The 25,776-nt window shown below is 42.7% G+C and overlaps 1 protein-coding gene and 1 long non-coding RNA gene across 2 annotated transcripts; both read right to left on the minus strand.

Moving 5' to 3' along the window:
- Positions 1–586: 586 nt before the first annotated feature.
- LOC149137669 (uncharacterized) lies at positions 587–3,301 on the minus strand. Its single transcript, XR_016238904.1, has 2 exons — positions 2,580–3,301; positions 587–726 (listed from the first exon to the last, which is right to left on the minus strand). It is a non-coding gene; the product is annotated as an uncharacterized LOC149137669 (long non-coding RNA).
- A 7,188-nt stretch (positions 3,302–10,489) lies between these two features.
- Positions 10,490–23,769, minus strand: LOC149137670 (uncharacterized). The gene is made up of 3 exons (XM_089344944.1): positions 23,389–23,769; positions 14,825–14,883; positions 10,490–11,527 (listed from the first exon to the last, which is right to left on the minus strand). The coding sequence occupies exons 1-3, from the start codon at positions 23,409–23,411 to the stop codon at positions 11,097–11,099; spliced, it is 513 nt and encodes a 170-aa protein (XP_089201070.1). The 5' UTR covers positions 23,412–23,769; the 3' UTR covers positions 10,490–11,096.
- Positions 23,770–25,776: the final 2,007 nt, after the last annotated feature.

Raw genomic sequence — 25,776 nt, forward strand, 5'->3', positions numbered from 1 at the left:
TTTGGTATATTTATTTTTTTTTATATATTTTTTATATTTTTGTAAAAACATTATTTTAATTTTCCCTCTTCTTGAAAATTTGCCATGCAATGAAAGCCGGTTAGAAATCCTTTTTAATCCTCCTTATGCACATTTATATTAAAATATGCTTTCAGTTTAGTATTCTGCCTTATTATTATTATTATTATTATTATTATTTATTTTCCTATATATATATATATATATATATTCTTTTATTCTTTTATTTGTTTCAGTCATTTGACTGCGGCCATGCTGGAGCACCTCTTTTAGCCTAACAAATGACCCCAGGACTTATTCTTTTAAGCCTAGTACTTATTCTATCGGGGTCTTTTGCCGAACGGCTAGGTTACGGGGACGTGAACACACTAATATCGGTTGTCAAGTGGTATTGTGGGGAACAAACACAGACGTACAAGCACCCCCTCATATATATATATATATATATATATATATATATATATATATATACGACGTGCTTCTTTCAGTTTCCGTCTACAAAATCCACTCACAAGGTTTGTATGTATATATATATATATATTGGAAAAAATGATAAGGTACTCAGATATCTGGATGGTTGTACATTTACAGATTTTTATTAATATGTCATATATTTTATAAATATTAGCGCTTGCACCTATTCTTGTAGGTTCTTCAAAATATGATTTCACTTCAGAGGATATGTCTCTTTTTATAGTATTATTGAATCTGTAGGGATGGAGAGAGATATCTAGGATAGTAAATGAGTGCGAGGAATGGAGGGAAAAGTGAGAGAGTGTGTGTGTGTGTGTGTGTGTGTGTGTGTGTGTGTGTTTGTGTATGTGTGAGTGGTTTGTGTTGGTGTGTGTGTGTGTGTGTGTGTGTGTGTGCGTGTGTGTGTGTGCCTGTGTATCCCATTTTCCGCGGCTGGATGGCTGCCTTGTACAGAGGCATCCGTTCGGTAGTTCGCGTCAATGGGCACCTATCAAGACCATTCGACATTGCACGTTCGGTCCGTCAGGGATGCCCCCTCTCGTCGCTCCTGTACGTATTAACTCTCGAGCCACTAGTGCGGAAGCTGGCGACGCTGAGGGGCATCCCGCGAGAGTTGGGATGCGGGACGAGCGTGTCGGCATACGCGGACGACGTCACCGTCATAGTGTCTAGCCAAAAGCACATGGAGCTTGTCGGCGAGACACTGAAAGACTACGAAACGGTAACGGGAGCAAAAATCAACCGGGATAAGTCAGTGGGCTTGCGGCTCGGCACCTGGAGAAGCAAGCCCATACCGTCAAGCAGCGCGTCTGTCGTGGGACGTTGGACTGACGGTCCGGTTGAGTTGCTCGGGGTCTGGTTTGGTCCAGACCACCAAACGGAGAAGAACTGGGACGAGATAACGAGAAGGGTGGCCACTCTAGCCCGGCAATGGGCCGAGAGGAGGCTTTCCCTGAAAGGTCGGGCGGAGGTGGCGAACACGTACATCGCGTCCGTCATCTACTACCGCCTGACCGTCGTTCCTTGTCCCGACCCTACCATCACCAAACTGGAGCGCATCCTCTTCCGCTTCTTGTGGAAAGGAAGCGTTCCGATGGTTAGGCGGTCCGTTTGCTGCCAACACCCGTTAAAAGGAGGACTGGGCATGCCGTGGTTGATGATGCGCAGACACGCGCTGAGACTGCGACATCTCCGGCTCTACGTAGACAACGGTGAACAGGTGTGGTCGCCGTTTGTGCGGCGCGCTTTCCCGCAGCTCACCTCCATGACCGAACTGCAGTCGTGGATCAAGAAGAGGCCGAGGAAGGGCGGATGGCACCGCGAGTGTCGCGCTGCTCTTCGGCAACTCCAACAACCCGGGTCAACCTTGAGCGACTGCATCACCACTAACGCATTCTATAGTAGATTAGTGGAGGGCAGGTACGACGACGATCTCGGGGCGAACCTGGGCGTCGACGAGGAATACCTGACCCGCCTGTTTAAGACGAGCTTCGGACCGGGACCTATGGACAACTTCCAGAGATCCCTGGCCTGGCAGTGCTATCGAGAAGCACTACCCGTTCGGGATAAGCTCTACAGGCATGGCTCGAGAAACACGGGGCCGACCTGTCCGAGATGCCGGCAGAGCGACGAAACCGTTCTGCACGCACTCGTACAGTGTCCCACCATTTCCGAGCTGTGGGCTTACGTCGAACAACTGCTATCGCGTGTGGGACGAGTCGGTCTATCAGCCGAGTCTATCGTGAATATTGTCGCGCCTCCTTCCTTTAAACGGGAAGGAAGAGCTATTTTCATCGTACTTGTGGCTATGGCAAAAGAATGTGTATGGTGAACGCGTCTGAAAGGTCTAGAGACAAAGACTTTCCTCTCTGGGCAATCTCTCATCAACTTCTTCAAGTATCACCTGAAGAGGAAGGTGAGAGTAGAAAGGGAAGTCTTGTCTAGTGAATGCTTCAAAAAAAGATGGGTGAATGTAGCAAGGATGGCACGTGTGAACGACGGAGCCATCTTGAGCATAACCCTATGAACTAAAAAAAAAAAAATCCAAGAAAAAAAATAAAACAAAAAGGCAAAAGAGAGTCACTTACTGTTATAGTTTCTTCAATGAGAATATTGACCAAGGTTACCGTGGTCTTTTCCGTAGGCTTTTCTTTCCACGGCCAAACCTAAACTGTCCTCCCCTCTTTTTACACGAGAAGATTACTGTGTGATACACAATCCCTATTGATCGCCCCTTTTTTTTTTCGATCCTTTTTGATCGAACTCCCCCCCTTTTTTTTCCTTCCCCCTCCCAAAAAGAAAAGCTCTTCATTGTATTTGTCCCATCTTCGTTGAGCCCTGTGTGGCTAATAAAAGAAATGTATCTATCTATCTATCTATCTATCTATCTATCTATCTATCTATCTGTCTATCTATCTCTTCTCACGGACGTGCTGTCACATCGGCTGCGAAGGTAAACGTTTATTTGACCTTTTATTGTCCACATTTTGTTGGAATTTTTAAATAATTTTGTTGCGAAGTACCTAGGCTTCATTTGTGTGTATTTTCAAGAGCAGGAATTGGCCCCCAGGGGCAGTTTCGGCCCTAGCAAAATACAAAAATTTCCTTCTTGACATTTGAAAAATGTCGAGAAACATAATTTTGGAACGCTTGTCTTGTTCTTTTGACAAGCATTTCCCGAGGCTTCAGATGCCAGAAGAGAAAAAAGAACAGAATAGCGCGTGCTCACACAGTGACAGAAACGCAGTTGCTGTAAACGTCACAAAGACGGTGATTACAGCTACTAACAGCCCTCTCACCACCACCACCACCACCAACACCAACAACAAAAACAAAACTGTAACCAAGGTTACAAAACCATGCGTAAAAACCGTCACAAATGTCTCTGACGTAAGCACCATTGCTGCTGACGCTATCATCACCACCACCAACAACAACGACAACAACGACAACAACAAGGACGTAAAGTTATCGGCCGTCAGCAATGACACCATCACCTGTTCAACAAACTCTGCTGCCACTACCACCACCTTTGAACCAGGCAGTACATACACCAACATAAACAAAAATATCCAGAAGAACATGTCCACCAGCACAACAAAAACAAATTTCGCAAATGCTCTAAAGGAAAAAAGAACAATAGTGACATTCACACAAAAACAAATAAAAGACACAAAATCCCTTCTTACGAAAGAAGGAGATGATGTCAGAATAAACATACCAAAAGATATTATAGAAATGAAAAACAAAAAGTGCATCATTTATAAACTGGTAAACACAAAAACCAGACGTGTAGAAAATGTTAGCACAGATAAAATTGAAGTTTGTCTTAGAAAAATTTGGCCTTATCAAAATCATGTCACCTGGGGAAGAAAATTTGGAACGGTGCAGGTGAGATTTCTGGATGAAAATTTAGCTAAACAATTTTCGACACTCTCACTCCGCACAGATGACTTGGTAATGATACCGAGTTATCTAGGACAGAGAGTGACCAAAGTTATAATAAAAAATGTGCCATCGGAGGTGGACACCCAATGGCTGATATCGGCCGTATGCCTGGAAATGGAGGAGGCAAATATTTTGGAGATTACGGTCGGAGAGGAAAAGAACTGGGGAGGGAAAAATCTGGAAATCCTTCTCCACATCACGGAGGAGGCTTCACAGAAAATTCCTCCAAACATTAGATTGGCAGAGGACCACAAGCTGTATGTGGTGGTAGAGGGCAGGCGACCTCGCTGTTACATATGCAACAGCGAAGCACATCTGAAAAAGGACTGCCCTCTGGCCGCTAAACAAAAACAACAACAACAACAACAACAACAACAACAACAGAAGCAACTACCAAATACCCCCAACAGAAAAACCTTACTACCAACACCACCAGCAACACAAAAAACAACAACAGAAATATCAGCAATAACCACAACAGAAAAGACAACAGAAACTGCAAAAACAGAAGAAAAAAAAGAAAATTCCAAGACTGCCTCTCCCTCCCCCATATCACATACACCACACACAAATAACAAGCAGCCAACATCAATAAAAACAGCAACACAAACACTCACAGAAACACACACAGACGCACAAAATTTGCCGTTACCTCTTTCTGACTCCTCAGATCTCCCATCATCTGATGAAGAGAGTGGGGAGGAGTGGAAAATAGCTACGAAAGGAAAGAGGAAGCGCAGTAAGAAGAAAACAAAACAAAATGCAAACACAAACAAAGCAGGGAGATTCACATCTCCCGAAAATACTACTAACACCAATAGTAATATAAAAAAAAGCAATGCTAACAGCAATAGACAGTACAAACACAGAGTTGATGAATTACATCAACTCTAAAACAAACATCACAAATAACGATATCAAAACCAACAACCACCCACGTACAACACCGCCAAAACACATTAAAATTATTCATGTAACACCAGCATTACACAACACAATAAAATCCCTCTACCCCAACTCGGTAGGGGGATTCCAGAAATATTTGTGCAAGAAATTGTACAATAGCCTCCTTGGTGAACAATCCAAGGAGGAAACAAAACTTTCTAACGGTAAGTAACACTTTGTTCTTTTGTTTTGTGCTTTAAAGCACACGTATAAATAGAATCATGGTGAAGATTGGCTGTGTGAACGTGCGTGGCTTGGGGTCGCCTTGGAAACAAGGGTACCTCTTAAATGACATCAAGTCACACAATTTGGATATCATAGCCATTAGTGAGACCAGACTCCATGAACCGCGGGCCCTAAAGTCCATGTTTGGCGGACAGTTTAACATTTATTTTTCTCCCTGTCTGCCGAGGATGGGCGGTAGTGGCACGGCGGTTCTTTTTCGCAAGAGTCTGGATCTCCAAGTAAAGACGATTTTTACGGACCCGGAGGGTAGACTGGTTGTCCTAGATGTGGACGGCAGCGATGGAGGCGCTTTTCGGTTGCTGGCAGTTTATGTGCCTCCTTTAACAGGTCGGTCGGACTTCTTTCTACGTCTAGAAGTATTCCTGGGAACGTCTCGTCCCTTACTTTTAGTGGGGGATTGGAATGCTACCTTGGACACGCATCTAGACTACGTGGGGAGTGACAAAACTAGAAGGGGATGCAAAGGCCTCATAGACCTGCTCAGACGCTTCCAGTTGTCTGACAGGTACCGACTCGACCACCCAAATGTGCCAACGTGGACTTGGAGCAACCGCATTGGGTCGTCGAGATCGTATCTAGATAGGATAGTGTGTAGGACAAGAGATAGAGATAGTTTAGGATGTCCACAGTTCCACATAGTCAGCTACACGGATCACAAACTTGTGACGTGTACGCTAGACTTAGATAAGGCACATAGGCAGGGTCTCGGTTACTGGAAACTAAACGCGTCTTTCCCGTCGAGACAGGTTTTCAGAGACCGGATTAGCACGTTAGTAAAGAGGGCTTTGACGGGAGCCATCGTCAACAACAAATGGTGGTTTGCCCTCAAGAGAGCAGTAAGGGCGGAAGCAATAAGGTATAGCAGGGCACTAGCTGTAGAGAGGAACAGAGTAGAGGGGGAGCTAGTGATAAAGTTAGAAGAGGCATTGCGAAGTGGCATCGCATCCGACGTTTTAGCGGCGAGGCTGGCCCTCGACCAACACTTCAATGCTAAACACGAAGGGTGTGCTGTCAGGGCAAGGATGCGTGCTCTGAGGAATGAAGGTGTTGGAGCCGCACGAGAGGCCCGGGTGGCGGAGGCGCAGCGGGGTAACAGAGCCACCATCCGGTCTCTGGTAGACGAACAGGGGCGCGAATTGTTCGAGCCGAGCAAGACGTGCGAGGCGTTTCAGCGGCATTTTGCCTGACTGTTCGGGAGGAGTGGCGAGCGAGAAGGCAGGGTGGACTTTAGTGCCTACCTGCACAGCTTGCCACGACTCTCGGCAAGAGAGGCGGAGTGCTGCGAAGGGGTCATCACGGCGGAGGAGGTGAGGGACGCGATGGCGGGTTGCTCGACGGACAAATCTCCGGGTTTGGATGGTCTGCCCTACGAGCTTTACAACTGTATGCCAGACTTGTTTGGAGACGTCTTGGCGGCCGTGTACTGCAACTGGCAGCAGAACGGGAGCATTCCCGGTTTTGTGAGCCGAGGAGCGGTAACGCTGCTGAAGAAAGATCCAAACAAGGGGGACGCCATAGATAACTTTAGGCCCATCACTCTGCTCAATGCAGACATGAAAATTTTGGCCAAGGTGTTAGCCAAGCGGTTGGCGCTTGTCATCGAGAAACTGGTCGGCACGGAGCAGACGTGCGCCGTGCCGGGCCGGAGTATCCATGACAACCTCCATCTGATGCGCTACATCATAGAGAGGGTAGTTAAGGAACCTGGCATGGGTGGGGCCCTGATCAATTTGGATCAATCCAAAGCTTTCGATAGGGTAGACCATCGATACTTGGAGGTCGTCCTCGAAGCGGCCGGCTTCGGTCCCGTTTTCCGCGGCTGGATGGCTGCCTTGTACACAGGCACCCGTTCGGTTGTTCGCGTCAATGGACGTCTATCGGGACCCTTCGACATTGCACGTTCGGTTCGTCAGGGATGCCCCCTGTCGCCGCTCCTGTACGTATTGACTCTCGAGCCACTACTGCGGAAGCTGGCGACGCTGAGGGGCATCCCGCGAGAACTGGGGTGGGGGACGAGCGTGTCGGCATACGCGGACGACGTCACCGTCATAGCGTCTAGCCACGAGCACATCGAGCTTGTCGGCGAGACGCTGAAAGACTACGAAGCGGTGACGGGAGCGAAAATCAACCGGGATAAGTCGGTGGGTTTGCTGCTCGGCACCTGGAGGAGCAAGCCCATACCGTCCGGCAGCGCCTCAGTAGTGGGACGCTGGACGGACGGTCCGGTCAAGTTGCTCGGAGTCTGGTTCGGTCCGGACCTGCAAACGGAGAAGAACTGGGACGAGATAACGAGTAGGGTGGCCACTCTCTGCCGGCAATGGTCCGAGAGGAAGCTGTCCCTAAAAGGTCGGGCGGAGGTGGCGAACGCGTACATCGCGTCCGTCATCGAATACCGCCTGACCGTCGTGCCTTGTCCCGATCGCGCCATCACCGAAATGGAGCGCATCCTCTTCCGCTTTTTGTGGAAAGGGAGCGTTCCGATGGTGAGGCGATCCGTTTGTTGCCAACAGCCGCTGAAAGGAGGGCTGGGCATGCCGTGGTTGATGATGCGCAGACATGCGCTGAGACTGCGACATCTCCGGCTCTACGTAGACGACGGTGAGCAGGTGTGGTCGCCGTTTGTGCGACGCGCTTTCCCGCAGCTCGTCTCCATGACCGAGCTGCAGTCGTGGATCAAAAAGAGGCCGAGGAATGGCGAATGGCACCTTGAGTGTCGCGTTGCTCTGCAACAACTTTGCCGTCCCGGGTCGACCTTGAGCGGCTGCATCACAACGAAGTCATTCTAGAGGGGATTAGTGGAGGGCAGGTACGACGACGATCTCGGGGCGAACTTGGGCGTCGACGAGGAATACCTGACCCGCCTGTTCAGGACGACTTTCGGGCCGGGACCTATGGACAACTTCCAGAGATCCCTGGCCTGGCAGTGTTACCGAGAGGCGCTACCCGTTCGGGATAAGCTCTATAGACACGGCTCGCGAAATGCGGGGCCGACCTGCCCGAGATGCAGTCAGAGCGATGAAACCGTTCTGCACGCACTCGTGCAGTGTCCAACCATTTCGGAGCTGTGGGCTTATGTCGAACGACTGCTGTCGCGTGTGGGACGAGTCGGTTTATCAACCGAGTCTATCGTCAATATCGTCACGCCTCCTTCCTTTAAACGGGAAGGAAAAGCTGTATTTATCGTACTTGTGGCTATGGCGAAAGAATGCATCTGGTGGACGCGTCTGAAAGGATTAGAGACAAATACTTTCCTCTCTGGTCAATCTCTCATCAACTTTTTCAAGTATCACTTGAAAAGGAAGGTGAGAGTAGAGAGGCAAGTGTGGTCTAGCAAATGTTTCGAAAAAAGATGGATACATGTAGCAAGAATGGCACGTATAAATGACCATGATTCTATAAAGCGTTTTAAAATTTTGTAAACAGAGTTACTTACGTTTCTTGCATAAATAAAAGAAATTTTATTTAACAAACTGTGACACCAAGGACCGAGGTTACCGTGGTCTTTTCGTAGGTTTTTCTTTCCACGGATAACCTCCCCATTTATTGGGAATTTTCTGTATTATTTCGTATTTTTTGTAAATACCCCAAACGTTTTGCGATGTTTTTTTTTTCATCGTTGTCCCCACTTTTGTTTTTTTTCCTGCTTTGTTTTCGCCCCCCTCGAAAAGAAAAACTCTACATTTGTATTTTGTCCCCTCTATGTTGAGCCCTGTATATATATATATATATATATATATATATATATATGCATACGTATACACTTATATATATATATATATATATATATATATATATATACATACACTTATATATACATATATATATCCACACACGTGGAGGCACAATGGCCCAGTGGTTAGGGCAGCGGACTTGCGGTCATAGGATCGCAGTCTCGATTCCCAGACCGGGCGTTGTGAGTGTTTATTGAACGAAAACACCTATATATGTATATACGTTTTGCCAAGTAAATCTTTTGCTATTTAAACAACCAGTAAAACACATTTTTCAGTTTGAAAACGGCTATTTGAAGCTTGAAATTCATAACAGAATAACTCACTGTAAACATTATTATCAAAATAAAAATTATATTTAAAGAAAGCCATTTCTACGCATTCTTTCATGTGTGTGTGTGTGTGTGTGTGTGTGTGCGCGCGCGCGCGCGTGCGTGCGTGCGTGCGTACGTGTATACACATAAGTATACATATATGTATATATTTTTTCACTCTGCTTTGGGTCTACAAAGCATTTCGGGTATGATAGTTGTGCACTCAGGTGTGACTCACAATATTGTGATAGAAATATTGCTACACATAGACTACCGTAGTCCATATCTGTTTAGCAATAACTTACTCACCAATACACTATTTGTCCACAGACACTAACTGTTTCTTGTTTACCTCTACTGTTGAATAATAACTTTTGCTTCCCTTAACAAGCTATCTGCTTATTACTTCCACCCAAATACAACTGGTGACCCAACCCAGAATTTCTGGTTTTCTCTGCTATTTCCGATAGGTTTTAAGATTACGTAGAGATTTACGTTAAGATTGCGTAGAGAGTAGTCGAATTGCTACTATTCCCCATAGCTGCCGGCATAGAGAAATTCAAAGTGAGCAACTGTTGCATCAATCTGAACATCTGCAACATTTATGTGCACAGTTTTCCTCCGACAATAGAATAAGGAAAATACCCAAATCTAAACCAGAAAAGAAATGTTTGAAATTGGCTGGATTGACTGGGATCGCTAGGCATCATTTACAGCTAGGCATTAGTGTAAATAAGAAAAGAAGCAGTTGAGATAAACATATAGATTCCAAGGTAAACAAGCTAAGATTTGCAGGTAGGGAGTATTAATGTGTTACTCCTTCGTCGAAGAGGAATTTGAAAATATTATGGTGCTACAACACATATAATTCTGTGATATCATCGCTAACTTTTGAAAGAATAATGATGTTAAATATTTCTCACCAAAATGATTGTATGGACTTTTACTAATGAATTCCAAAGATATTAATCGAGTTATTTATATATATTTGAAGTACGGCCATATCACGTTGAAAACAAAGGTTCTTACACGGTCACAGCAGTTAAGCATTGTTGGACTCATTTAAATGAGTGATCAAACTGAAATCTAGGGGGTGTAAGGTGCTGTTACAGCGTGACTACTGTCAAATAAATGAAACGGGTAATACTTATACGTGTGTCTGTGTGCTTCATTACACTAATAACGAGTTTTAGAAATATAAAACGAAAACAATAAGAAATTATATGGAAAAATATTGTTTATTCATAGGAACAGATATATAATATTTAAAAATTTTGACATAAACAATGCATATTTGTGAAGAAGGACGGAAAATATCTTAAGAGGTCCGAAATATGTAATAATTTATAAGTCCCATAATACTTTTCATGTGAAGATCATATTTACATATGTAATTTTATACAATTCATAGGACAAAAGTTACATGAATGAACAAAAGTAAAGATGGTGTCATTATAATGCAGATTTGTTATATTGTATATCACATTTCGGTTATGAGAAATAAAGAATAACGAAAAACATTTTGGCAAAAAGTTATGATAGTAACATATACCCAAAACAATATTTGAGACATTTCACATTAGAAAAATACAAAGCTAAATTTAAACTATAAAAACAATACACACAATTGTGTTACAAAGCAAGCATTTGTAGTCGCCTATTCAGATGTTCGAAAGAACAGAACTAGCATTGTGGAAAGCATTACAATTAGATAATTCTTTGTTATCTATCATGAACAAGACATCGAGTTTTCTGACCACGATGACCCTTGCCCACACAGCATTACAAAGTGTGTACCAACTGAGATACAATGAATAAAGAGCATTTTTTATCTGAAAAAGGGAAAAAAATTACTAAGCCAGTTTTCTTCTTCTTACAGGGATTGTTACTAGGGGATTTTCTCGTCGTTGTCTTAGTTGGTTTAAACCCTACTATTCTCTGCAATGCAGGTAAGGTGGCTCTGTGACCATATGGTACCCGGTTCACACGGTATTACATAATATTGACCCGATTCACCACATTGAATGAACTTTCTAGGTTCTGGATTAAAGAAATAAAAATTACGAGCGTCAAAATTCTCTTGGGTACAGGGATTGATAATGATAGAATTGGCTGTTGTCGGGGTTTTTACTGTTTTAGGTTCGCTTGTTTGAGTTTCAAAATTGCTATTCTCTGCAATGCAGTTAATGTGGCTCTGTGACCATATGGTAGTCGGTGCACACAGCATTTCATCATATGTACCCGATTTACTACATTGAATGAACTTTCTAGGGTCTGGATGAGCGAAATGAAATTGATTTACTTTAACATTTTCTGCTGTACATGATTTCTTGACAATTTCTGCAACCGCATCTGAAACGAATAGAAAATGCAGAAAATATTATACTCTTCTCGAAATGTGTTTGCATAAAACCTTAACTCTCAATATATTTATTTTGATGTTAATATATTTATGTGCCATTAATACTGTTGCTAAAAGGTTACATCTAATCCTTTTCTCCTCTGTGTGGTGTGCACTTATCATTTAAATGTAACTAATTTTAACTTTCCTTTTTGCAAGAACGTGTTACATGCGTGTATTGATAATAAGTAGACTCCATAAGACTAACCGAAAGCCTGTCGTGTTACAACATAGAGGAAGGGCAGTGCTTTACGCCTCTACTGAGGATGTCCAACACTGGTGTCTTGAAGATATATTCAGAATGGTGACATGTTAGCACTAGTGTCGATTCCACGAAAAGTTTCTGGTGGTCAGGTGGGCGAAATTAAATTTGGCATCGCAACAACGCTACTAACCCTTACGAAACCAGGTTTCAAATTAAGTCGTTCATTCGAGAAGGATAGCGATGGATTGAGTTTACTGGGGACGATAAGAAAAATACTTCGATCCTCTACTCTATAGTGAGTTTGATGTGTGTGTACAACTATCTTACGTTTCTGAATCGCATTCTGCAATTGAAAATAGCAAAAGAGAAAAAGGTGTTCTCCAGCATGCATTAAATAGGTTCGCTGTCGAGTGTTACAAGACAGGGATGAGAATTTGTGCTGCGAAGATTGAGGTATTAGTCATCACAAAACAGTCTTTCCAGCGCATTCTCTATGTTTATAGAATTCTCTATGTTTATAAAATGGTGGAGAAGTTTAGTTCCACGATTTATGGAAGGCAGGAGGCTGAATTGGTCGTTAGAATTACTGGTACTGTCACAGAATGCACCAGCACCAGTAATCGATCCTGAGAAGAGAGGAAAGGTTAACAAAAATACCAAACTGAATTTCTTTAATTCGAAATTTGGGCCCGTAGTACACACACACACACACACACACACACACACACACACACACAAAATATGGGGCTTAGTTCACAGGTGATCTAAACGATTAGGTACGCTAGGTAAGCGCTGCAACGGATTACTAGGGCTCCAAGGTTATAACCGAGACGGTAGTTACGGGACCATTGCAGATCTCCAATATAGCGGATATGTAATTGTTAAAGAGGACAACAAACGTTAAGACAAGGCAATCATCTTGAGTCATATACATTATTATTATTGGACAAATTCAAAGTTTTACAGCTGTTTCTGGGATATCCCAATGATATATATGGCAATATATGGCAATATACTTCACTTTATCGTGCAGTTACTGTTAATACTTCATTTAGAGAATTAACATTGCTTATATATATACATATATATATAATAATAATAATAATAATAATAATAATAATAATAATAATAATAATAATAATAATGATAATAATAATAATGATATTAGGGATAAAAATCCAAATTTACAGGTAAAAACTCAATTAAATTCAATTTATTAAAAATTAAAATTAAATTAAGTTTCACAGTATAAAATATATAAATATTTAGTTTTAGAGAAATGAACCAAAGTTCATGAACTCATCCATGAAAATCCACAGCCACATATAGAAAAATTAATAAGTAAAAGCACGATAAATAAGTATAATATAATACAAAGTAAATATCATAAGATAAAGATAATAATATCTAATAATATCACGATATATATATCGTGAAGTATATTTGCCACTTAAATGTGGCTAGCCCTTAAGGGTTGATACTACTGTAGCTTGTCTTCCCTTTGCAAATACTGAAAGGGCACAGAAAGTGTGTCAATAGCCAGCTGGAGGAGATGTCTTCCTTGGGCTACAAGCTATAGTAGTATCAACCCTTAAGGGCTAGCCACATTTAAGTGGCAAATATACTTCACGATGTCGTGCAGCTACTGTTTATACCTCGCTCAGAGATTTATTATATATATATATATATATATATATATATAATTTGAAGAAAAGCAACAAAAATTCGTACAAACTTCATTTATTCATGTAGTGAGAACACTACATAAAATGTACAATGAAAATGTACTCCTCAGCTGCATAATGGAATTTCATTTTAGAAAGTCATTTTGTAGATGTGTGCAAAAAAATTTTCTCTAATCACTCCTTAGGGTAGATGTGTGCAAAAAAAATTTCTGTAACCACTCCTTAGGGTATTGTCCTTCCATTTTCTTTTCTTTTTTTTTTCCTCATGCTTGATTTATCCCTAACCTGCTGTCCATCACTACTTAATCTACCTTCCTCTAAATTTGAAATTACTACTACCCCTCCAATTAGATTATATAGAAATTAAATTCTTGTTTGATTCACTAGACTGTTGAACAGCAGCATAGTCAAGATGGTATTTTTTCTTCTCTTACTCTTGTTTTTTTGCATGTTACATGTTTGTTATTGTTTTTGTTGAATAAAATTTGTTGAAAAGAAAGCTGCAATAATTATGCACCAACCCAATACAAAGGATGCGTCGAAATTGGCAGTTCGATGAGTTCCGTCTTCTTATCCAAAGTTGGAGCATGAGCGAGGGTCCTCCGTCCAACGATCTAATAGCGGCGGCCTTGAAGAGCTATGGTTACCACAGGCTCAAGGCACAGATCATGCGAAAGAAACAAGAGTCCATATGCTCCTATAGAAATATTAAACAAGAGTTTAATATTTCTATCAAATTGCCATCATACTGATACTGGAAAATATACAAAATTTCTGTGGTGCTAAAGTAACAGATACAGCTGAGTTCAGACGTAACCGGTGTTGGCATTGGATTGACAAAATCGTTAGTGCCTCGTGCTGGGTTCGTTTCATTCATTTATATGCTATTCCCAACAGATCTGTAATGATCTGCATAATTATTTTTTTAAAAATCAGTTTTAATGACACCAGCTTGCTGATTCTATGGTGGTAACCAACTTTTGTAGCCGTAAGAATTTTTTAACTGTCAATGCATAGATAATTATTTCGTCTATTTATGTTAGTGTGGGGTGTATATGGCCGATTGTTATGCTATTTAACTTCTATGGCTAGGACATGCAACATAGAAAGGGGAACTTGATTATGTACTACCGAGTCAGATCAAACACCTCTCTGTAGTCACTAGACTTGCTAGAACACTTTCAAATCACAATATATTGTAATGTAAGGCTAAAGCACATGGGATAATGAGTGTAGTTGTAGAGTGGCAGTTTGGAAATAAGAAGAGATTTCTCTGATCCTGCAAATGAATCAATAGTGATATTGATAGCTAAATGTAATATGAAAGAAAAATAAAGTAAAAACGAAATATTACTTACTAAGTATTTGCTGAGGTGACATTGTGGTTTGAACACTTTTGCTTTCAGTTAATTGGTTTCTGCAGATTACAAGCAAAAATAATACAAGCTACGATGAACCACTTCATTGTCGATGCCAGTTTCAAAAAGCCTGTCTTTACAAGTAAAGATTTACTGCAAAACATCTCTATTTAAAGCCTTCATGCGGGATATATGACGTATTTGAAAGCAATTAACCTTTCTGTTTTTAAATTTATGTCATTGGCCAAACTTTTTTTATCAATGTATTCACAAAAATATATTGAAATTAGAAAAGTAGGACGTTATCTCTATTTATATAATCCATATTGACGCGCGAACGTCAATTATGTATTACTAGCGTGACGCATGGATTCCGCGGTGTAAGTCAGCATATTTGGAAACGTTATGTTGATATATTAAACACAAGCAAGGTGTATCAAGAAGTTCAAACAAAATACTGCCATTTAATTAAAAATAAAAAAAAGATTGCTTTCAAAGTATTGTTTATTTACCTTCTTGTAATACTTTTGAAAGTTATGTTTTATAATTTAAGGAAATAATATCGTGCATGAAAGGGATGCAATGTGGGTAGGAACTATGAAGACAGAATTACAAGGAGGAAAGAAACAAAGGAATATTGTCATAGGCACGGGTGATGTGAAAGAACAAGTGGGTAAAGTGCCTAACCGGAAAGCCCCCGGACCAGATGGGATTCATGGCTTCTGGCTGAAGAGATGCCACGCGGTGCATGAAAGATTAGCAGCCCAAATGAATGAGTGTGTCCAGAATGGTACAGTCCCGGCGTGGATGGTCAGTGGGAGGGCAACACTTATGATGAAAGATAGAAAAAAGGGGAATATTATAGGAAACTACCGTCCGGTAGCATGCCTAAACATAATCTGGAAGATACTCACTGGAATATGTGCAGCAAAGGCATATACTTTTCTGGCACAAGAAGAAATACTACTTCATCCATATCCTCCATTTTTCTTTGATACTTTCTTAGTTGTTATTGAGAGAAATGAGCTCGCTACTCCTCAGCCATGCTTGCCCTCGTAACCTGATGTCTTTCTCTGCCTTGCCCCACGTACACTGCTCTCTTCTATCCTTGCATTGCAGCTCTTCCTGCTTGCTCACGGTGCCTATTTCTCTCTAATATTGACTCTCTCTGTCCCTCTCTCAGTCGTTGTCTAGCGTCTCATCCTTTCTCTACTGCCATTTTACCTTGCAACTCCTGCGAGATTAAGCTAATTTCATAAAGTATAACGTGTTTTCAAACAGCACTTCAGTAGAGTTAAGTGTCTCTATCTTTTCAGTTCAAATATTCTTTCCTACTCTAGGCACAAGGCCTGAAATTTTGGGGGAGGGGGTTAGTCGATTAGATCGACCCCAGTACGCAACTGGTAATTAATTTATCGACCCCGAAAGGATGAAAGGCAAAGTCGACCTCGGCGGAATTTGAACTCAGAACGTAAAGACAGACGAAATACCAATTTCTTTATTGCCCACAGGGGGCTAAACATAGAATGGTACAAAACAACTGATTGGGATCAGTCATGCGAATGGTTTACATAAGATATTACTTTAAAAATTATATAAAATATAAAAAATCGAATGATATTGACAGTACGTTAGACAACACAAATGAAGCGATGATCAGGCCACGCTCCGACCCCACAAGCCCCGATCTATCGCTCTCACCTTTTTTTTTTCCTTTTTTTTCTGACTATTCACACGGTTCCTTGCACGCACAACACTCGTGCAACATTCTTCCATCTCTTTTGGAACGTACACTCCGACAGACATCTCCTCTCCAGCCACACTTTCCTTTTCAAATGAAAAGTAAAAAATGAACGTAAATTGTGGCCAGAGATAAAGTTGCCTGTCTTAATTCCTTTTATCCTCGTCTTCCATACTGCCTCTTTCGTTATTGCTACAACCGTAAGAAAACAATTCTTACCTTCGTTTGTTAAAACTCCCGGTGGGTTAATTTTTATAATTGACTCAGTCGACAGCTGTACTCTTCCTTCGCCGGACCACAGGTGTTCAGCATAAGCCCACATTTCAGATATCTCCGGACACTGAACAATAGCGTGAGGGACGGTTTCCCTGTCTCTCCCGCATCTTGGACAGGTCGGCGACTGACGCTTACCGTGTCTTGCAAGCTTATCCCAAACAGGCAAGGCACCTCTGTAGCATTGCCAGGTTAAGGACTTCTGGAAGTTGTCCAACGTTCTCAACCCGAATGTACGGTGAAACAGGCTGTCCAGTTGAATAAACCCGAGACCTAGAGTCGCCCCCAGGCCATCGTCGCATTCAGACTCTACCAACCCACTATATAAAATCCGTGTGGAACCCCCACCGCTGGCGTTGCTCGAGCGCCGGAAAAGCAAGAGGGCCTTACGACACTCTTTATGCCATTCACTCGACCTCGGTCTACGAGAACACCAGGCTTCCTGTTCGCAAAAACTTTTGAACTCGGGGAACATTTGTCTGGCCAGCGGAGACCACACCCGTTCACTATCCAGGAGAATCCAGAGGTGCCTCAATCTCAACGCATGCCTGCGCATCATTAACTAAGGCATCCCTAAACCTCCCAGAGCGTTTCACAAGTGGCGACCTGCACTTCCACAAAAAGCGAATGAGCTGTCTCTCCAACCTGATCAACCACGAATCCGGACAGGGCACGACGGTTAGGCGGTAGGTAATGACCGATGCGATAAACACATTGGCCACCTCCGCCCTCCCTTTCAGGGATAGCTACCGCCAAGACTAGGTCTTGACTACTGCAGCCACCCTGCTCAATACCTCCGTCCAGTTCTTCTCTATCTGGAGGCCTGGTCCAAACTAAACTCCCAGCAACTTAACCGGTCCCTCCGTCCAGCGCCCAACAGCGCTGTCTGAAGGCATCGACTTGCCAACCCAGGTGCCGAGTTGTAAGCCGACCGACTTTTCCCGGTTAATCTTTGCTCCTGCCACCTCGTAAGCCTCAATAGTCTTACCCACTTCACGTAGGCGTGCTACTGAGGTTACGCTGATAGTGATATCATCCGCGTAAGCCGTAACAAACTCCTCTAGACCTGGTTCTTTCGGAATGCCACTCAACCTCCGCAGTAGTGGCTCGAGAGCTACCACATACAAAAGCAGTGAGAGCGGACATCCTTGACGAACCGAGCGTCTGATACAGAACGGCTTCGAAAGGAAACCGTTCACCCGAACTATCGAGTCTATGTTGTGGTACTAAGCAATAAACCACCTGAGGAAGCCAAGGCCCAAGCCGAACCGCGCAAGCACAGTCGCCAGGTATCGATGGTCAACCCTATCAAAAGCTTTAGACTGGTCCAAATGTACCAGTGCCCCACCTTTGCCAGATTTATTACCAACCCTCTCTATGGTATAGTGGATAAGATGGAAGGTATCCTGAATGGTTCTGCCTGAGATGGCACATGTCTGTGCCTCCCCGACTATACCATCCGCAACACGCGCCAACCTTTTCGCTAAGACCTTGGCCAAAATCTTCACTTCTGCGTTTAACAGAGTGATGAGCCTGAAATTCTCTATAACGTCCCCCTTGTCCGGGTCCTTTCTGACCAACGTCACTACTCCCCGGCGCACAGATCTGGGGATAAACCCATTCTGTTGCCAGTTCGCGTAAACGTCAGCCAGTAGATGCCCGAACAAGTCTGGCATACATTTATACAGCTCATACGGAAGACCATCAAGTCCCGGTGACCTACCCGCTTTACAGTCGGCCAAAGCCTCCTTCACCTTCCCAGGCGTGATTGGACCTTCGCAAGACTCCGCATCCGACCCCGAGAGACACGGCAGACCGGCAAGAAAGTCCTCGAGGGCTCTCCCACCATCAGGACCGCCGTCACCCCCGAACAGCTGGGCGAAGTACTTCCGAAAGGCCTCACACATTTTCTCGGGTTCGTTTATCAAGACGCCATTATGTTTCGTCAAAGACCGTATAATGGAACTGTTTCGTTGCCGAGATTCCACCACTCGGGCCCATCCAGAGGTTTTGATTCCTTCACTTCCCATCGCACGTAACTTAGCTCTGGCAATACTTCCCATATGTTGGCCTTCAAGATGCTGGTTTAACTCCAGTCTTTTCACCTTCACTTAGTCCGCATTGCTAGTCCTCCAGGCTTCTTCTAGTTCCTTAACTATACCATCTCCTATTCTACGTCCCTTCTTAGCTAAACTTATGCTAAACCTAGTAGACTCATATTTGATGGCTCTTTGTTATTAATGATGGTATCTGTCAATGCCCTCTGTATTAACATCTTGATCGGCTTTCTGTTTTCCTCAATCGTCAAAAGGGACGTATTGAATTTCCAGTAGCCAGATCCCTGACTATGTAACTTATCTATTGTCAGTTTACAGGTAACCATCTTGTGGTCACTGTAGCTGACTAGAAAAAACTGTGGACACTTAGCTATAGACTTATCTGTTTCTCTAATTAAAATCCTATCTAGATATGTTCTGGAAGACCCGTCACTATTTGACCACGTCCACTGTGGAGTGTTCGGGTGTTCCAACCTATACGGGTCTGCTAGCTGAAAGTGACTTAGCAGATCCCGTAAGCCTGGATTACATTTTCTGTTCGTGTTCGAGCCAACACAATCTGTGTGTGCCTCGCATATTGTGTTAAAGTCTCCTAACAATACTAGCGAATGCGACGTGGCCAGGAACTTGCCCAGGTCACGGAAATATTCACTTTGCGGGCCCATAATATTGGGTGCATAAATAGCAACTAGCCTGATTATCTTGCCACAACTGAATGTCAGGTCGAGAACGACCAGCTTGCCTTCTGGATCAGAAAAAACCAACTTTTTCTCGGTTACCCGGTTTCTTTTTAGTAGGACCAACACCCCACCACCCCACCTCCCGCCCGACTCGGAGAAACGTATTTCTCGTAGCTGTTCAGGAGGGAGGACAGATCTCTTGGCCCCTTTACTCTGGTTTCCGTTGCAACAATCACATCCAATTTTCTTGACCTGATGTCATTTAGGAAGCGTCCTTGCTTCCAGCTAGACAACAGGCCACGAACATTTAAACAACCAATGTGAACAGACACGTCTTACCTGTTAATCAGGGCTTGTCCGGTGGAGAGGGACTCTCCACTTTTTCTTGATACAGGGTCGGAGGTGGCAGGTCTTGGGAAATAGGTTTGTTAAAATCCAGTCACATTACAGAATTAACAGGTGGAGGTGGGGTCTCCACCTTTTCTTTTTCTCGCGTTATCGGGGCTGGTAGTCCATTAAATATAGACTTATTAAAGTCCAGTCTCATAGATGATACTGACTTACGGTGTTTGTTTTGTAAAATTCTATGTGTCTTATTTGAGACTTCATACACGTCATAATTGTTGTATTTCTCCGAAAGGTTATCTATTTTTTTGTAGTCTTAATTAATTGAATGTCTCTCATTAGTTCACTATCTTTACTGTATACGGCTATTATGCCTTTCTCCTCTTTTTCTCTTCTTGCAGTCTTTTTTGGTCGTTGTTCTGTAGTAGTCGCCACTCTCGGTTGAGCTGCTGATTGTATTTTTCTTTTGTTTGTTGTTTTCTTCTCGTCTTTTTCTTCTTTTTCCTCTTTTTCTTCTTTCTCCTCTTCCTCGTCTTCCTCATTTTCCTTGCAGTTCCTTCGAATGTGGTCTAATTGACCGCACAAAAAACACCGGGGTTTTCGACCCTCAACAAACACTACTAGGTTCTTCTCCCCTATCTGAATTGACTCGGGAATTGCTTCAATTATTTTTGGGTCAGCTTGGATAATGAGACTAACTGTTTGACCAGTCCAGTTAGCGTTTTCGATAACGGCAACCTGGAGGAGGGTAATTTTCTCTTCCTCTTTGACTAGGACTGCCTCCACCACCCACATAGGATTCACTTCCGGTGGGACCCTTGTTATATTAATTATGGACGTTCTCATCCCCATATAGGTGGGGATGAGCGCCACGTCTTCCGTTTTCAGGGTCTCTATGGAATGCTTTTGTGTCATTTCCTTGTTGGCAAACCTTACTTCCACTGTGCCAAACTTCTTGCCTCTTGTCACATACACTACGTCGCTCCATATTTTCTTCAAACACTTTTCAATCTTCTCTTCTGTAAATCATTCGATTTTTCTTTTTGTAAACAATAAGTTTTAAATATTATTGTTTTCTGTTTTTTGTCTAGCATAAATTGCTCCGGTGGTTGTATTTTAACCACGCTATCGTTCACTTCCATTATTTTTCTATATTTCATGTAGTCTGACTTGTTCGTCGAAAGCTGCCGGGTTCCACCCCCAGCTGCCAACGCAAAACTTTTTTTTCCTTTCTCGCCTGCTCAGTCTGGATGCTAGGCGCATCGATAATCCTTTTGGTCACAATACTTTCTGACAAAGTCGGGAAATCTTCTTGTGAAAGCTCTGACGAGCTTTCCGACACGTTTCCAAATATTTCATACATCCTGCTGTGCGCTTTGGTAACGGGGGAATTACAAATTCCTTTTTCGGGAGAATCCACTGGTTTTTCACTTGTAGTTGGCTCCTCGCCAAACAACAAGAAATTTTTCGTCTCACTAGACATTTCTGTGCCAACGTTAGGCCTCTCGCTAGACGACATTCTTCCCCCTAACGGGGGAATGAACAAGCGTGTGCTTTCTACAAGCACTTAGTGTTTTCAAATAAAAACTCCAACAGTTAGAAATTTAACAGAAACTGCAGTTAATAAAAGAGTAGTTATTATAAATAATATCACTAATAAACAGCAATTTTCACCACGAACACATGTGCGACGCGTAACCAACAAACTCACGGAGACGTTATACCACGAAGCATTTCGCCCGGCGTGCTAACGTTTCTGCCAGCTCGCCGCCTTTTTCAGTTCAAATATTACAGCATAATTTCCAAAAATTCAAATTATAAACTACATCGCCGTTCTTATCCCAAAACTGTATATCAATATCAGATATATTAATTAATTCAGGAGAAAATAGTTTCCAGTAATTTAAATTCCAGAGGAGTACGTTTTTTTTTCAAAGGAAATATGCTTAAAAAAGAGAAAACTAAACTGTTTATCACTCTAATGTTATTCAATGAATACATAGTTTGATTCAGTCATGCAGGAGAAGATTAGCTACATGCATATACTACACGTCCTTCATCTAGTACATGTTAACTTTTAATTATTTCTCTTTTTGAAAAATAATCTATACTAACAAGTAAAGTTAATCACTATATCTAAGTCGCTGTTCCATGTTACTACTAGTCTAACCCCAGGCAGATCTTCCACCAGCTGGTTATCGGTGCGGCGTTGCACCATTTATATATTGCTAGTCGGGTAAGTGAACCCTACGGTCCTCTGGGCTCGCGAGGCTGATTCAGTTTCGAGCTGCTAGAGGTTCATTCCCCTGCTAGCAATATATTGTGTATAATTAGCTGCTTATATATATTCTTTTATTCTTTTATTTGTTTCAGTCATTTGACTGCGGCCATGCAGGAGCGTCGACTGTAGTCGAACAAGTCGACCTCAGGACTTATTCTTTGTAAGCCTAGTACTTATCCTATGGGTCTCTTTTGCCGAACCGCTGAGTTAGGGGGACGTGAACACACCAATGTCAGTTGTCAAGCGATGGTGGTGGTGGGGGACAAATACAGACACACAAACATATACACACATATCGTATATATATATATATATATATTTCGTTTTTGGATTTGGTTTGCAAGTGAGTTCATGTGTTGAAGCATATTCTGATGTGCCTGGGGTGGGAGTCTTTTCCACTTATTTCTTATTTTTATTTTCCTAAAATTTTCCTTGCGTCTTGCAATCTTTTCAATAGTCAAGACTATTAAAAATAAGAAAAATAAAAAATAAGTGGAAATTTTACCGGTGAGTGTGTTAAATTATGAGGCACTAAAAAAAAAATTACTCTCTCCAGACACAACAGTATATATATATATATATATATATATATATATATATAGGGAGAATTCACAAAAAAAAAAAAAAACAAAAGACGAAGACAAGTGGTGTAGAAAACAAACAGATGTATTAGTATAACGCCAGGGAAGTGAAAAAGTCTTTAACGTTTTGAGCCTACGCTCTTCCACAGAAAGGAACACAGAAAGAAACAAGGAGAGAAAAAAAGAATGTGTAGTAGCGAGCGATCTATATATATATATATATATATATATATATATATATATATATATATATATATATGCTAGCAAAGCCCCCACCGTCTATTGGACGGTGTAAGTTCATGATAGGACTGGAGTCTAAAATAGTGTAAATCCGCTTCTGTCTATGATTCCGTCTGTGAAGCTCTGCGGCTGCAGTAGAAGTAGCATTGCGAGCACGCCGGAGTTCTGCTTGTTGAGCTGTCTGTGATGTTCTGGCGATCGAATTAGAGGCAGCATTGCGAGCACGCCGAAGCACACGTTGTTCTTCTGTCTCGCTTGCTCGCAAGGAACGCAAAACGGAAGCAGTTTTTGTTTTACTTACTTTTTGGAAGCATCCTATCGAAAATCTGTAATTGAATGAATCTTTAAAAAATCCATTAAATTTACCTCGTTGCTGGAATTTCAACCATGTTTCGTGGTCTGCTACCACAACAGCTCCTTTATAGGATCCAGTTAGCACAAGACATCATCAGGAGGAACCACGTCCGGTTTCGGCCCCTACTCCTCTACCGTTTTGACGTGGCGGGGCCCCCCTTTCGGAGGTGTCTTCAGCTCTGGTGTTGGGTGCATGTCTTCTTTCTTCTATTCCCTGGCCTCTTCGATGCAGCATCAACGAGTGTCAGCGTCCGACTGACTGTCTTGTCAAATTCCCCTTTTTATACCTGCTGCTAGGCTCCAGCAGGCTGCCCCAGCAAGTTGTCACGTGACACTGTCTAAATTTCCCGCTGCTAGGGTCCAGTAGGCAGCCCCAGCAAGTTGTCACATGACACTGTCTAAACTTTCCGCTGCTAGGCTCCAGCAAGTAGCCCCAGCAAGTTGTCACGTTAACTGACAATGGAGGGCGCGTAATCTTAGCCCACGCATGCTCTAACTGAGATCGTCACCTGTCAATCAGCGAAGCCACTTCAGTGTCAGCCTGTCTCACCTAATGATGTTATTTTCCTGCCGGCATGTTATGACTTTCAAGCCATATTTGGTCTTCCCGCTTCAGCCATATATAGAAGCTGGATTTTTCGACCGCCTCCTGTATCCTCCTTATCAGTTTTCTCAGTTCCGAGCTTGAAAACGCAAATCTTCTCTTGAATAGCGCTGTCATTTTTCTTTCAATGAAGCCTCTAGCCCCCACTGCTAGATGGTAGTACTCGACAGTCCATCCCTGTTCTCTGCACTCTTCGATTAGTTTCTCGTATCTCTTCTCCTTTCGTTTCTCTGCATTGTCGATGTTCTCTTCCCATGGTACTGTCAGTTCTAGCAAGATTCCTATTCTCCGTTCTGTGTTCCATATGACTAAGTCTGGTCTTTTTGTCGTTTTTATAAGTGGAAAAATTACTAGACTTCCCAAATCCGTGGCCAGCTCCCAGTATCCCTTCCATCTTTCGTCTATCTCGTATATTTTATTTGGAGGCCTGATCTTATGTCCTTTTCCCTCCTTCTAGAAGTATATTTTCCTGCGTTTTTCCACTTTGGGGTACTCTCCCCTATTGTATCCCTCGATCTTCTCCTTGAGTGCTGCGCTTATGACGCCGAGGACTTGATTATGGCGCCATGTATACCTTTCTAGTGCTAGTCTGCAGCTTGACAGAACATGTCTCACCGTCGCTTTCTCTCCGCATCCACATTCATCGGTTGTTTTTATGTTCCATCGGACTAAGTTCGCCGGTGAGGGTAGAACGTCGAAGGTAGACTTGATCAGGAAGGCTGTTCTTGCTTGTTCCCAAGCCCAAAGTTCCTTCCATGAGATTCTGCGACTGACCACGTATTCCTCCCATCTCAGGCACTGCCCCTGTTGACTACATTGCACCAAATGTACATTCCGCCTTTCTTCTTCCTCCTTTCTCACTTCGTGTACCACCGCCTCTTTCATCTCTTTTATACTGCTCTTGCAAAATGGCCTGAAATTGCGCGTCCCTAGGCCGGCTCTTGCTTCTTGCGTTGCTCTGACTATATCGGCATGTCTTTGTATTCCGATCGTCCTGTTTACTGCCTCTTCCGCATTCCATTTCCTCCCTGTTCGTACCTTTGGAGGGTTTTCTCGGATGCTCTGATCTTTTGAATACCTTAGCATCATTACTGTCCTCGCCTTTCCTGCTTTATATTCTTCGGTGATTGATGTTATTGGTAGTTGCAGTACGGGTTTTCCATATAGTGCAGTTGTATTCAGTGGTTTCGGCAGACCAAGCCATTTTCTGATAAACACACTGCATCTTTGTTCTATCCTTTCTACTCCACTCGAGGCTATTTCGTACATTTGCAATGGCCACATTATCCTTGGGTACAGTCCAAATTGCAGTATCCAACATTTGAATTTTCCCGGCAGTGTTGTTCGGTCAATTGCCTTTAATCTTTGTTCTACTTACTCGTGTGTTTCTTTCCCTTGCTTCTTATCATTTAATAAGTCTCTATACCATCTGTCGAGACTCTTTACTGGTTGTTCTTTCACCGTTGGTATGTCTTCACCTCCTATCCTGAATTTCACTTCTTCTTGCACTCCTTTCACGAAAGCCAGGCTTCGAGATTTTTTGGCTTTGAATTTCATTCTTGCCCATCCTATCAGTTCATCCAACCGCTCTAACGTTCCCTCTGCTGCTTCTCTACTTTCCGATAGTAGAGTGACGTCGTCCATAAATGCCCTTAATGGTGTTTTATAGTAGCTTTCTCACAGTTTGTTGACCTTAGTAACATCTCCATGACTAGCACGAATAAGATGACTGATATCGTGCATCCGGCTGCAATACCTACTTCTAGCCGTTGCCATTGTAATTGAATGAATCTTTA

The sequence above is a fragment of the Octopus bimaculoides genome, chromosome 1, assembly GCF_046866305.1.
Source record: "Octopus bimaculoides isolate indiv1 chromosome 1, ASM4686630v1, whole genome shotgun sequence".
NCBI lineage: Eukaryota > Metazoa > Mollusca > Cephalopoda > Octopoda > Octopodidae > Octopus > Octopus bimaculoides.

Coding starts and splice junctions, on each gene's coding strand:
- LOC149137670 (XM_089344944.1), bottom strand. CDS start 23,411: ATGGTTGAAATTCCAGCAACGAG. Junction 14,884..23,388: donor GTTGAAATTCCAGCAACGAG/GTAAATTTAATG, acceptor TGTAATCTGCAG/AAACCAATTAACTGAAAGCA. Junction 11,528..14,824: donor GTCACCTCAGCAAATACTTA/GTAAGTAATATT, acceptor TATTCGTTTCAG/ATGCGGTTGCAGAAATTGTC.